Below are 18,670 nucleotides of genomic sequence, written 5' to 3'. Positions count from 1 at the left end.
CTGTCATCTCAGACAAACTATGTTTTCATTCTGAAACGTGACGAACGGGTTCACCTCGACTTTAAGGCTTTTGCTATGTCTCCAATATAAATCTGCTTGTCACATGAAAATTCAAGAACGTCATGCAAACAGCAAACGTCAAGAACCTATCTTGCAAAAGATAATGAGAGAATAAAGCATCTGTCTGCAGTGAAGTGTAGTGAACATTGTCTGCACAAGCCTTATGTCTTGTCTGAGAGACAAGACATCAGCTGAAGACAGGAGACGCTGCAAGTGAAGTACTCTGACATAGATCCAGAGAGTCAGAGACTGAAGTATTCTGACATAGATCCAGAGAGTCAGAGACTGAAGTACTCTGACATAGATCCAGAGAGTCAGACACTGAGAGTTAAGTACTCTGACATAGATCCAGAGAGTCAGAGACTGAGAGTGAAGTACTCTGACATAGATCCAGAGAGTCAGACACTGAGAGTTAAGTACTCTGACATAGATCCAGAGAGTCAGACACTGAGAGTTAAGTACTCTGACATAGATCCAGAGAGTCAGAGACTGAAGTACTCTGACATAGATCCAGAGAGTCAGAGACTGAGAGTGAAGTACTCTGACATAGATCCAGAGAGTCAGAGACTGAGAGTGAAGTACTCTGACATAGATCCAGAGAGTCAGAGACTGAAGTACTCTGACATAGATCCAGAGAGTCAGAGACTGAGAGTGAAGTACTCTGACATAGATCCAGAGAGTCAGAGACTGAGAGTGAAGTACTCTGACATAGATCCAGAGAGTCAGAGACTGAGACTGAAGTACTCTGACATAGATCCAGAGAGTCAGAGACTGAAGTACTCTGACATAGATCCAGAGAGTCAGAGACTGAGAGTGAAGTACTCTGACATAGATCCAGAGAGTCAGAGACTGAGACTGAAGTACTCTGACATAGATCCAGAGAGTCAGAGACTGAGAGTGAAGTACTCTGACATAGATCCAGAGAGTCAGAGACTGAGAGTGAAGTACTCTGACATAGATCCAGAGAGTCAGAGACTGAGTGAAGTACTCTGACATAGATCCAGAGAGTCAGACACTGAGAGTGAAGTACTCTGACATAGATCCAGAGAGTCAGAGACTGAGAGTGAAGTACTCTGACATAGATCCAGAGAGTCAGAGACTGAGTGAAGTACTCTGACATAGATCCAGAGAGTCAGAGACTGAGAGTGAAGTACTCTGACATAGATCCAGAGAGTCAGAGACTGAGAGTGAAGTACTCTGACATAGATCCAGAGAGTCAGAGACTGAGTGAAGTACTCTGACATAGATCCAGAGAGTCAGACACTGAGAGTGAAGTACTCTGACATAGATCCAGAGAGTCAGAGACTGAGAGTGAAGTACTCTGACATAGATCCAGAGAGTCAGACACTGAGAGTGAAGTACTCTGACATAGATCCAGAGAGTCAGAGACTGAGAGTGAAGTACTCTGACATAGATCCAGAGAGTCAGACACTGAGAGTGAAGTACTCTGACATAGATCCAGAGAGTCAGAGACTGAGTGAAGTACTCTGACATAGATCCAGAGAGTAAGAGACTGAGAGTGAAGTACTCTGACATAGATCCAGAGAGTCAGAGACTGAGAGTGAAGTACTCTGACATAGATCCAGAGAGTCAGAGACTGAGTGAAGTACTCTGACATAGATCCAGAGAGTCAGACACTGAGAGTGAAGTACTCTGACATAGATCCAGAGAGTCAGAGACTGAGTGAAGTACTCTGACATAGATCCAGAGAGTCAGACACTGAGAGTGAAGTACTCTGACATAGATCCAGAGAGTCAGAGACTGAGAGTGAAGTACTCTGACATAGATCCAGAGAGTCAGACACAGAGTGAAGTACTCTGACATAGATCCAGAGAGTCAGAGACTGAGAGTGAAGTACTCTGACATAGATCCAGAGAGTCAGACACTGAGAGTGAAGTACTCTGACATAGATCCAGAGAGTCAGAGACTGAGAGTGAAGTACTCTGACATAGATCCAGAGAGTCAGAGACTGAGTGAAGTACTCTGACATAGATCCAGAGAGTCAGAGACTGAGAGTGAAGTACTCTGACATAGATCCAGAGAGTCAGAGACTGAGTGAAGTACTCTGACATAGATCCAGAGAGTCAGAGACTGAGAGTGAAGTACTCTGACATAGATCCAGAGTCAGAGACTGAAGTACTCTGACATAGATCCAGAGAGTCAGACACTGAGAGTGAAGTACTCTGACATAGATCCAGAGAGTCAGAGACTGAGTGAAGTACTCTGACATAGATCCAGAGAGTCAGAGACTGAGAGTGAAGTACTCTGACATAGATCCAGAGAGTCAGACACTGAGAGTCAGCTGTTTTAGCAGGTGAACATCTGTCTCCAGTAATAGCTGCTTTCTGAAAAGCACCAGATTATCTCTGCTGCAAAAGCAAAGTGAGAGACACCCAAGCAATGAAGGGAGGTGTGGATTTGCATAGAATCCATCTCATGTGCCTTTTAAATGAGAGGATCAAACGCAGAAAATCGATCGACTTTGCCTCAAGGTCTTAAAGGGATAGTTGTGATTTGTTTTGACGTGTGGTTGTATGAGGTACTGCATACAGTCAGTGGACTACATGAGGTAGAATGCAGCCGGTGCAGCCCCAGTTTGTAGAAATGGAGACCAGCCGCGTCAGGCAAGTAGAGCTGTCTGCTGAGTGTGAAGGAATGTCATGAGCAAAAATGTAAAATAAAACAAACAGAAAAAATACATAGAATGCTTCCATACTGCTCACCTGGCATAATCCAAGTCTCCTGAGAAGCCAAGTTGACTTGAAAAGCTGTCATTTACACCCTGTTTTTAGCTGAAATATAGCCATGCAGCTGGAAGATCACTTCTATTTTGTCTATTTATTCTAATAGCTCAGAGTTCACTCCTGACTGGCAACCCTAAGTGAGACCACATTGCCCCGCCCATACTGGGCTCCCTTCATTGGCTCCCAGTCAGATATTCAATTGATTTGAGTTTTGTTATTAGTTTTGAAAGCCCTGAATGGACAAGCACCACCTTACGGTACATCTCTGACCTTCTGTGCCCCCTTTCTACGTCCAGGTCACGTAGATCCTCTGACCTTCTGTGCCCCCTTTCTACGTCCAGGTCACGTAGATCCTCTGACCTTCTGTGCCCCCTTTCTGCGTCCAGGTCACGTAGATCCTCTGACCTTCTGTGCCCCCTCTCTACGTCCAGGTCACGTAGATCCTCTGACCAGATGCTTCTCACTGTCCCGCCAAGCCGGTTGAGCAAAAGAAGGGTGACTGTGCTTTTTATTGCTGCTATTCAAAAATTGTGGAAGAGCCAGAACCAGAACCCTTCCCTGTTAGGTCCGCCCCTTCTTTGGATCATTTTAAATCGAGACTAAAAACATACCTTTACTCCCTGGCCTTTGAAGCTCTCCGTATCACGCACGTAATTTTCTCATATTCTCTGTACATCATTTTTATGTTGTTTTAAGTTTAAGTAATTTGACCAACCACGTTGGTCAAATCTGGTTTTAAAATGTGCTTATAAATAAATTGACTTGAATTTATTGTATTCTTCCCTCTCTACTTCCTCCTGTTATCTCTCCATCCTCTTGTTCGCCTCCTCACCTGCAGTCCCAGTCTCACTCTCTTGGTGACGGCCGTCTCGGGGAAGATGGCCTCGACGTGGGGCACCAGCTTACTGGTCAGCCGGCCGCCCTCCGGACCAATCAGATCGCTCTCCTGCTGGACGCGGGAGACCACGGCAAAGTAGAGAGGGAAGTCGGTGGAGATGATCCGACGGATTCTCTTCTTCTCCAGCTCATCTTGACTCTCCAGATCTATGAAGGACGGGGGAGTGACGAGGAGGACAGAGAGAGAGAGACACACAGAGGGAGTGGGTAGGAGGCTCTTTGTTAGCGTACAAGTCTAGTATACAATTCTAATTCATTCCAAGTACTCAACTATATAGTTGTCAGTTACCACTTCTGCTTGTATGTGTGTCTATGTGAAAGCCAACATGTGAATTCAAAGTACATGTGCTTTTAGGACACGTTGGTTTTCATATGTGAAGGTGTGAAATGTCCCATTTCTCATGTGAAAATGACATTTTCACCTTCTCTTTGCTAGGCAGGTGAAAACATCTGAACAAACACACACACACTTTCCACTTTTGATGTGATATAATAAAGAAAGAAAGAAAGAAAAAACAAACAAACAACTACATAAATAAATAAATAAATTCCACACATGTCAGCCAACACCCTGACGTCCTTGTCTGGTGTTGCACTTCAGGAGCCCAGGATAGCTCTCTGAAGCTGTGGGATCTGAGGAAACTGAAGAACTTCAAGACCATCGCTCTGGACAACAACTATGAGGTGAGAAATGGCAGTAATTTGTCAGTGCTCCTATTGCATGTCCAAAAAGCACATGTGCCTTGAATTCACATGTGGGTTTTCACATTTGAGGGTTAGGGCTAGATGTGACATTATGCAACTTTTTTTTGGTAAAGTTTCCCATGAAAGTATCCTCTTGCTGCTTTGCTTATTCTTGTTCAACTCAACTGTCGTGCATCAAGATGACCACTGCGACTAGGAGGCGTCACGGAGCCTGGCCTGGGCTGCAGTGACAGGTTACATCACACTGACCTTCATCCATGCCATTCAGAATAGTTTCCAGCACTTCGTCGCCATAGCGGTTGCGATGTTCCTTCCAGACGGAGCCGTTCTCACTGCGGAGGACCACAAGCTCTCTGTCCCCTCGGGCCAGCGAAGCAAAGTGGGGGATCTCCACGATGACTGGCCTGTGGTAGTGACAAAATAACTGAATGATCACTGGCCTGTGGTAGTGACAAAATAACTGAATGATCACTGGCCTGTGGTAGTGACAAAATAACTGAATGATCACTGGCCTGTGGTAGTGACAAAATAACTGAATGATCACTGGCCTGTGGTAGTGACAAAATAACTGAATGATCACTGGCCTGTGGTAGTGACAAAATAACTGAATGATCACTGGCCTGTGGTAGTGACAAAATAACTGAATGATCACTGGCCTGTGGTAGTGACAAAATAACTGAATGATCACTGGCCTGTGGTAGTGACAAAATAACTGAATGATCACTGGCCTGTGGTAGTGACAAAATAACTGAATGATCACTGGCCTGTGGTAGTGACAAAATAACTGAATGATCACTGGCCTGTGGTAGTGACAAAATAACTGAATGATCACTGGCCTGTGGTAGTGACAAAATAACTGAATGATCACTGGCCTGTGGTAGTGACAAAATAACTGAATGATCACTGGCCTGTGGTAGTGACAAAATAACTGAATGATCACTGGCCTGTGGTAGTGACAAAATAACTGAATGATCACTGGCCTGTGGTAGTGACAAAATAACTGAATGATCACTGGCCTGTGGTAGTGACAAAATAACTGAATGATCACTGGCCTGTGGTAGTGACAAAATAACTGAATGATCACTGGCCTGTGGTAGTGACAAAATAACTGAATGATCACTGGCCTGTGGTAGTGACAAAATAACTGAATGATCACTGGCCTGTGGTAGTGACAAAATAACTGAATGATCACTGGCCTGTGGTAGTGACAAAATAACTGAATGATCACTGGCCTGTGGTAGTGACAAAATAACTGAATGATCACTGGCCTGTGGTAGTGACAAAATAACTGAATGATCACTGGCCTGTGGTAGTGACAAAATAACTGAATGATCACTGGCCTGTGGTAGTGACAAAATAACTGAATGATCACTGGCCTGTGGTAGTGACAAAATAACTGAATGATCACTGGCCTGTGGTAGTGACAAAATAACTGAATGATCACTGGCCTGTGGTAGTGACAAAATAACTGAATGATCACTGGCCTGTGGTAGTGACAAAATAACTGAATGATCACTGGCCTGTGGTAGTGACAAAATAACTGAATGATCACTGGCCTGTGGTAGTGACAAAATAACTGAATGATCACTGGCCTGTGGTAGTGACAAAATAACTGAATGACGTTCATGTTTTGAATGTGTTACACAGAGAAGAGGACTGATGTTTAAGTAAGAAAATTAATAAAACACCCAAAAATAAATGGGGCTTACAGCAGCAATAAGAAGTATTCTATTCAATGTTCTCATTCATGAGAGATGACTCACTGAGATGTGTCCACTAGGTGGCACAATGATCATTACCTTGTTTAGTTTTTTAAGGAAATTGACAATAAATATGTAATCAGTATCCTACACAAACACTAAGCATTTTATTGTTATTTTTAGTTTTTGGTTGAAATTGAGGGATAGCTTCTTTTTTTCATGTGCAGAATATGTGAACTGGCTTTGGGGATAAGCAACATTGGATTGAAACAAGTCTACAATACATTAATTACAATACAATCAGTTTGAACCCTGAAAGAAAAGATGAAAGGAGAACCTCTGCTTGTTGATTCATTTTGCACATGATCACATTGCAGACATTCATTTAGTTTGACAGTTATTGAGACTTCAGTTGAGGACCAGGACCAGTGAGGTCATTGTGCATGAAAGACATAATCACTGGTCCACAGCTTAACTCAAATCAACTCTCAATAACTGTCAAACTCCTTTAATGGATTAGTTAGATAGATAATAATCTTTAGCAGAAAATAGTCATGCAATACGCTATAGGTTTTGATTTAGACATCAAGCTCATGTTACAGCCAGCAGAATAAGCAACCAAAACATAACCACGCTGGGTAGGGCATACGCCCATACAAGGGCGTGCGACTCAATTTTGAACTAAACCGCCTACGCCCATACAAGGGCGTGCGGCTCAATTTTGAACTAAACCGCCTACGCCCATACAAGGGCGTGCTGCTCAATTTTGAACTAAACTGCCTACGCCCATACAAGGGCGTGCGGCTCAATTTTGAACTAAACCACCTACGCCCATACAAGGGCGTGCGGCCTGCCACATGCTACACACATGTATAACACATATCCTATGTAGGGCTGTGCAATAAAATACGGTACGATACGGCAATATATCGCGATACTTTTTTCCGCAATACTTTATCGTTATTTCAGAAAAATATCGTGATATATCGCCATATCAACTTTTTTGCACAGTCGTGTGTTCAGTGACACAATAAGAATACTTTTTATTTCAGTGCGTTCAGTAAGACACTCAACACTCGGTAGACTTCTTCTTTGGTTTCTCTTCTTACCACACTTCTTCAGAGAAACCACAGAAGAAGAAGATGAGCACTGTAACCCCATCCAGGGCAGATCAACGTTGACTGTTGTGTTGGTGTTAGCTTAGCTTCTAGCTATTAGCTAAATAATTATATTTACAACCAGAATGAACCGTGATGTGACCGAAAAAGTGTCATTTACAGAGCGGGTGCAGCATGCCCCGCAGGGTCCCGTTCTAGCCTGTTTGAGTGTTTGAGGAGTGTACTCGGTGCGACAAATCTTCTGCGGGGATCCGAATGAACCCAAAAGTATTTTGGGGTAGAAAACATCATATTTTAAGCTGGAAATGAGGACCGTGGTGTAAAAAACTGAAATTCTCCTTTAACAATAATCGATCCAAATTCCACATGATCGATTCAATTCCTTAACGATCCTTGCCAATACCCAGCCCTGGTGCTATGGTGGACAAGTTCTCTCTACATGCATGTGTTTTCAAACAAAAACCAAGTGCTGAGCAGACTCACCCAAGGAACTGCATACTGGACGGCCCCAGGGAGATGATGCGGCTCGCCAGCCCTTCCCCCTCCACCAGCGGCGGAGGCGTGGTCAGTTTCTGGGGTTTGACCAGCCGGCAGGTGATGCGTGTGGGAGCGGCGCAGGTTCGAGGAGGGATGATGACGCGCAGGCCGTGGTGTCTGCTGCCCCGCATGGAGCCGCCCCGAGCGTCCACCATGAAGCTCACCAGGAAGCTGAGAGCCGGTGACATGGAGGAGGAGTCAATGACAAGGATTCAGACCATCGCTTAATTAATCATATCGTCATACCGTCTGTCACTGTGAAGATTATCTGCATTTATCGAGAATTAACACAGGACGACATGCAGCCACTTGGAATTCAACCAGCGATACGGAGATAAATGGTTCCTACTGAACGAAACAGAAACAAGAGAGTTTTACACACTGGAGTGATGTTTCCTTTCTGCTTTGTTCAGCAATGTTTGGTGTTTGGACCAGATATGGGGCCAGTTGCATAAAGCAGTCTAATATTAGTCTGAGCCGTTAAGTCTTTAGAGACAGAAACAACCCATTAGAGATTTATAACAACCAAGTAGTTGGAACAGGTAAATATAAGTGTGTATAGCAAGTTTGAAGGCTAGGTAGGCTAGGTCTATCAACTGGCAGCTGGTCTCTGTCAGTCACAACAAAAGAGGCATCGATCCAATATGTGGATTTGTTTTTTGTCTTAATACTTGTGGGGAAAATGCACCCCCGCACCCTGACCCTGACCCACCCTGACCCACCCTGACCCACCCTGACCCTGACTAAGGCAGCCTGCCTGTCAAAGCAGTGATGAAGATAAAGGTTGGAGGACGGTCCTGCCTTGGAGCTACGACCCCAGTATGCAGCTATACTGCTAGTTTGAGAAGTTTGTGGATTTGTCTTACCTCCTTAGATACGTATCCCCATGGTGTTAGCATGGCCCTATCTATTCACAGTCATACTAACATGGCTAATATCCAGTAAGCTAATTAGTGAAGGCAAGAGCTGACATGAATGTGGATGTTGATGTTCAAATAAACACCGTTTCCACCGTGCTTTTCACTGATTGGTCACATATACTGTACACGTGATTGTCTGCGACACTATTTTGGCTAGTGTGAGGTTTAAGGACTACTAGTTAAGATGTACCTTACGTCTCCGTGGTGCAACTCAACAAAGACACAACTTTAGTGTCAAACTAACTAGTTTGAACGTAGCAGTTAGTGTGGACTTTACACCCTAACTTAAGACAGAACTTACGTTCAGCTGGTGCAACAGGCTGCAGATCTATAGCCAGAAAGCAGCATCAATGACAACACAAGCATAACATTTGCAGACCAAACAATGTGCAACAAATACAACCAAAAATGAACAATAAAATGCAACAAAATGTGTATGAGCTGACCCAGTGTGAATGTGTGAATGGGGCCACTGACCCAGTGTGAATGTGTGAATGGGGCCACTGACCCAGTGTGAATGTGTGAATGGGGCCACTGACCCAGTGTGAATGTGTGAATGGGGCCACTGACCCAGTGTGAATGGGGCTGGCCACAGGGCTGACGTTGTCTGAAGTCTCTGTAGCCGGACTGCTCGGGATGAGGGAGTCTTCATCATATTCCTTTGGTAACGGGACCGGGGTGTGCTGAGGTCAGAGGTCAGAGAGGGAGAAAACAATCTTGAGAAGACTGAGACAGAGGAAGAGGGGAAGACTGAGACAGAGGAAGAGGGGAAGACTGAGACAGAGGAAGAGGGGAAGACAGACAGAGGAATAGGGGAAGACTGAGACAGAGGAAGAGGGGAAGACAGACAGAGGAAGAGGGGAAGGAACGAGAGAGAGGAAGAGGGGAAGACTGAGACAGAGGAAGAGGGGAAGACAGACAGAGGAATAGGGGAAGACTGAGACAGAGGAAGAGGGGAAGACAGACAGAGGAAGAGGGGAAGACTGAGACAGAGGAAGAGGGGAAGGAAAGAGAGAGAGGAAGAGGGGAAGACAGAGACAGAGGAAGAGGGGAAGGAACGAGAGAGAGGAAGAGGGGAAGACTGAGACAGAGGAAGAGGGGAAGACTGAGACAGAGGAAGAGGGGAAGACAGACAGAGGAATAGGGGAAGACTGAGACAGAGGAAGAGGGGAAGACTGAGACAGGGGAAGAGGGGAAGACTGAGACAGAGGAAGAGGGGAAGGAAAGAGAGAGAGGAAGAGGGGAAGACTGAGACAGAGGAAGAGGGGAAGGAACGAGAGAGAGGAAGAGGGGAAGACTGAGACAGAGGAAGAGGGGAAGACAGACAGAGGAATAGGGGAAGACTGAGACAGAGGAAGAGGGGAAGACAGACAGAGGAATAGGGGAAGACTGAGACAGAGGAAGAGGGGAAGACAGACAGAGGAAGAGGGGAAGACTGAGACAGAGGAAGAGGGGAAGGAAAGAGAGAGAGGAAGAGGGGAAGACTGAGACAGAGGAAGAGGGGAAGACAGACAGAGGAAGAGGGGAAGACTGAGACAGAGGAAGAGGGGAAGACAGACAGAAGAAGAGGGGAAGGAAAGAGAGAGAGAGGAAAGGAGAGGGTAACATAGAGAAAGGGGGCAGATGATAAGAAAGAGAACAGGTTGAGAGAACAGAGAGAAGAGAGACAGACAGAAATGGAGAGAGGAGGAGGTGATAAAGAATAAGTGCAAACCTTTAAGCCCACAGCGCCACTCCCCCCCTCCCACCACCCATATCCATCTACCCACCCCTGGAATCCTCAATCTCTACCACCTACCTATCTCTACCCCCCAAACACCACCCATATCCCCCTAGTCACTAACGCTACCCACCCCTGGAATCCTGACTCTCTAGCACCTTCCTATCCCTATAGCTACAGCCCTTTTCCCACTAAACTCACTAAGCGTCACCATGACTGACTGACTGACTGTCCTGACTTTTCCATTACATTACATTACGTAATTTTGTCCAAAGCGACTTACATTAACACATTTTTGTCAGCAATAGAGCAATCGACTATGCAACACAGTCTATGACAGCTACAACTTCTGAAGAAATAGTGGTAAAGTTTAGTTGTTTTTTTCCAGCTGATGACCCCGGCGGGGCCACTGACCAGAGAGTTCCACAAGAGCCGGTCGTCGGACATTTCACCGTCTGGCGGCTCTCTCAATCCGACTCGGAATTTTGACAAGTGCCAGATATGAAATGTGAAAAATACCAAAATTAAAGCCCCTTTGTATATTTTCAATGTGTATTGTATTGAGTTTGAATGAAAGCTTTTATTTTGAAAAATTCCGACCGGACGTCCAAATGATTCTCCTGGGCTGTAGTCTGAAAATGTATTGCTACGGTTTCCAGGTTGAACGTCATGTTTCCTTGCCTGTTTCAATGCACCACTATGTTCGCTGATAAATGTTTTGCTACGTTGTGCTATGTTTTCGGCCCGCTGACGCGACCCTGCAAAGCCACCATGTAACGCTAAACAAAACACTGTTGCCGATTTGCCTTTCAGACAGCGTTAGTTCCTAACGTTAAATTATCCATGACAGCATTGGACTGAAGATGTTTGTTATTGTGAGAATTGGAGTTAATTTATTACTGCAAAGGTGGAGGAACTTTGAAAACATGCGCGATGCGGAGTTGTCTTTTATTGGACACGGACAGGTAAAACTTGCTAACACACACACGCTCAAACGTTTGCTGCAGTAACGTTAACGTTATTATTTTCTGTGTTTTTTCCCCCCTGACAGGGGGTTGACGCTTTTTCCACGACCACATGTCACTAATTGTCATTTCCATCATAAATATGCATGTCAGCAGAATAACGTTATTTGATGGAGAGAAAAAGTCTAGTGGAGTTTCACTATAGCGTCAACGCTAACGTTACTGAATGAGCTATAGGCACCTATCTGTAACGCAACATGATAACATTAACAAACAACTGTTGCTAGTGCAGTAACTAGTTGGTTACTAACTTTCTGGTTAGCATTAGATGTGTCAGGTGCTGCTAGTCTCTGAGTTAGTTGATAACAAGATGTTGATTTCATCTGTTACCTGACTCCATGATGGTTCTGAGGAATATGTTTTAGATGTAACCGTGTGCAGTGGGATGTTTCCTCTTCACTTGATGCTGAACTGTAACACTAGCGTTAGGTGGTTAGCCTAGGCATGCTAGGTGTTGTCTCGAGTCCACCCCTGGGGATACACAGTGATCGAACCAGGCGTTTTGACCGTACGATTTTTTTTAAACTGACATATTTGTGTCGAGTCCACCCCTGGGGATACACAGTGATCGAACCAGGCGTTTTGACGGTACGATTCTTTTTAAACTGACATATTTGTGTCGAGTCCACCCCTGGGGATACACAGTGATCGAACCAGGCGTTTTGACGGTACGATTCTTTTTAAACTGACATATTTGTGTGGAGTCCACCCCTGGGGATACACAGTGATCGAACCAGGCGTTTTGACGGTACGATTTTTTTTAAACTGACATATTTGTGTCGAGTCCACCCCTGAGGATAAACAGTGATCGAACCAGGCGTTTTGACGGTACGATTTTTTTTAAACTGACATATTTGTGTCGAGTCCACCCCTGGGGATACACAGTGATCGAACCAGGCGTTTTGACGGTACGATTTTTTTTAAACTGACATATTTGTGTCGAGTCCACCCCTGGGGATACACTAACCCTAACCCAACCCGTTGTCTGTTTAATCTTAATGTAAATGGTCCTCTAATCTGGTTTCAAGGGGCCAAAAATTTTGCCCGGCGCCCAAAGTCCCGCCACGACTACTGGCTGCTCTGGTAAGATATCTGGCTGGTCAGAAGTTTGGGGAACTCTCTGGACTGACCCAGCGCCATGGGGAAAATGGCAAGATGGAGGGAGTGAAAAGGAAAGAGAAAGCAGGTGGAGAGAGAAAGCTCAAATGAGTAAGAGACAGAGAGCAAAACAGAAAGAGAGGCGACTGCAAGTTCATACTGTAAACATGTAAGAGACTCTAAAACACAGAGGAGAACATTCAAATGAAAGAAAGCTAATCTCGGGATATGTATTCCTATTTGAGGTAAAGGGCCTTCCCAAATGAGCATCTGTGTTCAGCAGGATAAGGGGCCATTCATACCAAAAGCGTTTTTGGAGCTGCCAGCGTCTTTCTGCAATTCATTCTCTATGTAAGGACGCGCTAGACGTGCTCCTCTTTTAATGAACGCACCTGGTGTTTAAGCGCTGGTGGCGTCTGTTGTTTTTGGAGGAGCGCTGTGGGCGTTTTAAAGCTGAAAAAAGTTGAACATTGAGGAAAAGCGCCCTGCTCGTCTTTTCCACTCTTCCTACCTTTTCTTTTACATTTACTCCTCCCGAGGGATCCTCCAACCTCCGCTTCTGCCAGAATTGCCAATAATCTGGCTTTCATGTTGACAGTGAACAACATCAAACAGACAAAACCAGCTGGCTACCGTCCGCGTGGTCGTTGTGTTCTGATCTGTACTGCACGCGACTGCAGGCGGAAACAAAACGGAGCAGAAAAAACCCGCTCCGTGCGCTGTGTTTTGTGCACAATGGAAGCGCTCTCGACATGTTTTTCATAGTGTTCTGACTGAAAAAAAAACGCTTTTGGTGTGAATGTCCCCTAAAGAAAGCAATGCTTACAAAATGTAATGCCTCCTCTGAACAGAGCAGCAGTTAACCCATTGATACCTGATGCAGCATTTGCGTGTATATCCCTCATTTGTGTGTGTATCCCTTTAAGACCGCGAACCGCGTCTTAAAGGGATACACACAAAAGGGATGGGTTAAGCCTACCTGATCCAGCAGAACGGTCTCTGGGGAAACACAAGGGATCCTGGGAATGGCAGGAGAGTACGGCCTATGGGAAATGAGAATAAAGTAAGGCAGACTATAATGCTGCAAGACGCACGCACACACACACGCATGCGCACACACACACGCATGCGCGCGCACACACACACACACACACACACACACACACACACACACACACACACACACACACACACAGTGTCATCATGACATACGTGGTGCCCAAGCCACCCTCAAAGTCCCTGAAAGTCTTTTTAGGCGACAGGAAGTCATCATCCTGGTCCTTGAGGTCATCGAGCTTCAGGTAGCGCCCTCCATCCATCCCCAGCAGCTCATCACCTGCAGGCAACACACACAAGTCAGAGAGACAGGGGGGCGGAGCCAGGACAGACAGGGGGGGTGGAGCAAGGACAGACAGGGGGGGGCGGGGCAAGGACAGACAGGGGGCGGGGCAAGGACAGACAGGGGGGGGGGCGGAGCAAGGACAGACAGGGGGGGGCGGAGCAAGGACAGACAGGGGGGGGGCGGAGCAAGGACAGACAGGGGGGGCGGAGCAAGGACAGGTTGTCAAGAGCACAGACACAATTAAAACAAAGAGAGGGGGTGGTGGGGAACCAGAGGAAAGAGAGAATGAATGAACAGCAACATATTAACAAGTCTAATAATCTTGGATTGAGTCTTAAAATGTTAGTTTACTTTTCTTCTTTTCCAATATATCTCGACTTATGTCAAGAATTGTCTTGATCTTATAGCCTCATTATGTAGTTTTTGGTTACCTTAATATAACAGCTTTTTTAAATAATTTTCACGGTACACTGACTTCTAATAGCGAGGATGGTGGCTCTGTCATTTCCACACTGCCCTCTGAAAGCCTGTTCCTGCTGCGTCCTGGAGCGGCTTGACAGTGGCAAGTTGCCTGGAACTTTATTTCTTGCTTTTATTGTGAAGTACGTATAGGAAGTGAAACGTGTTTCGCTTGCTAGCTTGATTAGCGGCAGGATTAGCTACTTCTTAGCGACTTTGAGTTGAGACAAGTACATTTAGGGGTACATGTATTTGGAGCATTTTTTCTCCCAGCGAAGCAGTTATACTCACTGCACAAAGGTGAGCAAAGGGGGTGCAGTTTCCCAAAAATAGAAAAACTACAGAATGGGCCTTTAAGTGACACTGTGACAGTATGTTGAAGAAGTGACATCAAATGTCACTAGATTCAAGAACATTGCTGAAACCATTTGAATCACGCCCTTGGCAAAAAGAGGAATCTAAGACTCAATACAAAACTAAACAAAGAAACATTTACTGCGGTGCAACACAGTTGGAATAGAGGCACTATGGTTACACCGCCATCGATCCGTCCCTTCATGATCCCACAGAAGAAGAAAATGGCCACAATGCAGTCTCAGAGATTTTGGTCGAAGCAATGGAGTGAAACCGACAACAACCAGAGCCAATGGAGTGAAAGAACAGAGTTGGTAAGACAGTGAATATTAACACAGTTCAAGACACTGCATGGACATCAACGACAAGGCACCTGCTAACAGCTTTTTTACTGAACATGCCCATTGAGGATGAAATTACATGTGGTGATTATTATTATTATTATGGTGATGGTTGTTTCTGTGTAGGAGAAAAGTGAGGACTGTCATTGTAATACTAATAATCTGAAAAGTAAACTTTAGTTGTACTGCACTTTTCAAAACAGTTGTAAAGTTGTTTGTAGACAATAAAACAATAAAGCAAAAAACACAGAGATCAACTAAGAAAACACACACACATTAAAGCAGAATAAAATGAACAAAATAAAACAATTACAACAGGAGAGAAAATAGATGAAAACAAACGAACTATTTAAAAGTCTGCCTGTAAAAATGTGTAGAAATTGTGACACCGATATGATCAGATTTTGCTCTGACGTTATATACAGGAGAAAAAGGGGGAGTGTGTAAACAACAACTGTGTGTGTGTGTGTGTGGTTCGCTGGTTAGTGTCTCAGCTGGGGCGCAGCATGTGTGTGTGTGTGTGTGTGTGTGTGTGTGTGTGTGTGGTTCGCTGGTTAGTGTCTCAGCTGGGGCGCAGCATGTGTGTGTGTGTGTGTGTGTGTGTGTGTGTGGTTCGCTGGTTAGTGTCTCAGCTGGGGCGCAGCATGTGTGTGTGTGTGTGTGTGTGTGTGTGTGTGGTTCGCTGGTTAGTGTCTCAGCTGGGGCGCAGCATGTGTGTGTGTGTGTGTGTGTGTGTGTGTGTGGTTCGCTGGTTAGTGTCTCAGCTGGGGCGCAGCATGTGTGTGTGTGTGTGTGTGTGTGTGTGTGTGGTTCGCTGGTTAGTGTCTCAGCTGGGGCGCAGCATGTGTGTGTGTGTGTGTGTGTGTGGTTCACTGGTTAGTGTCTCAGCTGGGGCGCAGCATGTGTGTGTGTGTGTGTGTGGTTCGCTGGTTAGTGTCTCAGCTGGGGCGCAGCATGTGTGTGTGTGTGTGTGTGTGTGTGTGTGTGTGTGTGTGGTTCGCTGGTTAGTGTCTCAGCTGGGGCGCAGCATGTGTGTGTGTGTGTGTGTGTGTGTGTGTGTGGTTCGCTGGTTAGTGTCTCAGCTGGGGCGCAGCATGTGTGTGTGTGTGTGTGGTTCGCTGGTTAGTGTCTCAGCTGGGGCGCAGCATGTGTGTGTGTGTGTGTGTGTGTGTGTGGTTCGCTGGTTAGTGTCTCAGCTGGGGCGCAGCATGTGTGTGTGTGTGTGTGTGTGTGTGTGTGTGTGTGTGTGGTTCGCTGGTTAGTGTCTCAGCTGGGGCGCAGCATGTGTGTGTGTGTGTGTGTTAGAGAGCTGCGCGGGCCTGAAATCTCGGCCCGAGCCCTCCCCGGCCCGTGACATGCAGGCCCGTGCCCGACCCGGCCTGGATGAGTCATGAAATTAATTGGCCCGAGCCCGTTGCGAGGCCCGACATCAATATCACGATATGACGACACATCTCTCTCTCCCTCTCTGTGCATGCTGCCGCGCCGCTGAACTCGTTGGTCCAAAACGTTGCTAGACTGTGTTGCCTAAAGACAAACACTGCAGCTTTCTCTCTGTCTCTCTCTCCCCCTCTCACACACGCTACCGTGGCCATCAAAATCCACACATATTGTCTCGAGAAAGAGCACGTTAGATCGTTTAATTGCCAACAGCAACAATGCCCACAAACTGAAACATTATGTCACTCAAGCATATATCGAAATTAAAACAGCAGACTTACCGTTTATAGCTGCATTGAATAACGTCACATTAGTGTCCTCACAATGTATGGTAGATGGGTTCATTTTGAACAGGTTGAAATGAGCTTTCCCTACTGCAGTGGGGACTGTTTAACTCTCCCCTCGCAAACTTTGTTTTATGTCCATCGATCTTATTTCTCTCTCACGACACGGACACGGACACACGCGGCTTGTTTTGTTGTTGTTTTTTACGCTGACAGCATGCTGACTGAACGGTGGATTGTGGACTGGAGTGGCAGACTAACGTCACGGTGAGGGTGTGTGTGTCTGTGTGTGTGTGGCTGTGGCTAGGCGAGTGTCTGTGCAGTGTGCGCTCCTCCTCTTTGTCTGACTGCTCTGCTGTGTAAAATCAAGCGAGTAATACAACGTTATTTTATTTAATTATTGAAAAACGGCCCGACCCCGGCCCGGCCCGGACCTATTAATTAAAAAAAAAGAAAAAACGAGCCCGGCCTTGGCCCGTATTGGCAGGCCCGAGGGGCCCGCGAGGGTACCCTCGGGTTTGCAGCTCTCTAGTGTGTGTGTGTGTGTGTGTGTGTGGTTCGCTGGTTAGTGTCTCAGCTGGGGCGCAGCATGTGTGTGTGTGTGTGTGTGTGTGTGTGTGTGTGTGTGTGTGGTTCACTGGTTAGTGTCTCAGCTGGGGCGCAGCATGTGTGTGTGTGTGTGTGTGTGTGGTTCACTGGTTAGTGTCTCAGCTGGGGCGCAGCATGTGTGTGTGTGTGTGTGTGTGTGTGTGTGTGTGTGTGTGTGTGTGTGGGGCGCAGCATGATGTGTCTAATTAGTTTATCCATCAATTAAGCTGAGTAGGGCAGGAAGGAAGGCTCAGGGAAGGAGGAGAGAAACACTGAAACACTGTAGTCAATAATGAGTCCACGGACAGATGTACTCTGAACGCTGGTAAAAGGAAAATGTCATGACTACATGCCGATGAAAAACACACACTATTCTCACATATTTGAATAAGTGGGAGAGAAAGAGGATAAAAGGGCTGTTGAGTTGAGAGCAGAGTCATAGTAACAGAGTTACATAGTAGTTACATAGTAACTAGTTGTAAGTAGAGTTACATAGTAACGAGTTGAGAGCAGAGTCATAGTAACATAGTAACATAGTAACATAGTAACAGAGTCATAGTAACAAGTTAGTGATGCACAGAGAAAATGAGAATTGCAATGAAGGCACAAGTTCACGAGCCACCGGACCGGACAAAGCAGAGATACAGACACAATCCTACCTAACGTTAGCTGGGCAACCCCTACAAAACACACGAGAGGAAAAGTGTTACAAAGAGTCAAGGTTGAGTTTAAATTCATGGAAGCACTGCCACATGTCCAAAACACTCTTCTTCTAGCATCATACCGAGTCAGAGCTGAAAATGAATGACCCAAACTGAACAAGTGATTGTACACTATCTTTTATTGTGGAAGTATCTCTTCCACAACAATGCATCGGCCAGCCTACCTTCATCCTCTGAGACATCCAGAATCTCATCTACTGTCTCGGGAAAGCTCATCCGATGCTTCTCTGTGGTGATCTGTGGAGAGCAGAGACGGAGGGACAAAGAGAGAGAGAGAGATGGAGAGAGAGAGATGAGAGGTAGAGGGAGAGAGATGGAGAGAGAGAGATGGAGAGGTAGAGGGAGAGAGATGGAGAGAGAGAGATGAGAGATAGAGGGAGAGAGATGGAGAGAGAGAGATGGAGAGGTAGAGGGAGAGAGGAGAAAAAAGGAGAACTGAACTTATTTTAAAGCACACATGAGAGAGAGAGAGCTGAGCTGAACTTACTGAATGATGCTAGAGAGCAAAGCTGATTGATTGGAACTTTGAGTCACGGCGTGCGTCAAGGTTGCTGCCTTGTGCACGGGCGTAACCATGTGACCTGTGTATCATGTGACCTGTGTATCATGTGACCTG

General features: G+C 45.8%; 1 protein-coding gene across 1 annotated transcript in view; it reads right to left on the bottom strand.

The window, feature by feature from the left end:
• The window catches only part of LOC310795494 (uncharacterized protein), a gene marked incomplete at both ends in the record, with an annotated part of 338,406 nt that overhangs the window by 53,406 nt on the left and 266,330 nt on the right, over window positions 1–18,670 (bottom strand). Inside the window, 8 exons of the mRNA XM_083657553.1 lie at window positions 3,637–3,848; window positions 4,656–4,810; window positions 7,708–7,932; window positions 9,252–9,364; window positions 13,504–13,567; window positions 13,737–13,860; window positions 17,992–18,012; window positions 18,219–18,291. Coding sequence (XP_083513679.1) covers window positions 3,637–3,848; window positions 4,656–4,810; window positions 7,708–7,932; window positions 9,252–9,364; window positions 13,504–13,567; window positions 13,737–13,860; window positions 17,992–18,012; window positions 18,219–18,291 — 987 coding nt within the window. The remainder of the gene's footprint in view (window positions 1–3,636; window positions 3,849–4,655; window positions 4,811–7,707; window positions 7,933–9,251; window positions 9,365–13,503; window positions 13,568–13,736; window positions 13,861–17,991; window positions 18,013–18,218; window positions 18,292–18,670) is intronic.

The sequence above is a fragment of the Poromitra crassiceps genome (assembly GCF_964638095.1).
Source record: "Poromitra crassiceps genome assembly, chromosome: 21".
NCBI lineage: Eukaryota > Metazoa > Chordata > Actinopteri > Beryciformes > Melamphaidae > Poromitra > Poromitra crassiceps.
The sequence above is the reverse complement of the archived record's forward strand: the minus strand, read 5'-3'. Positions and strand labels throughout refer to the sequence as shown.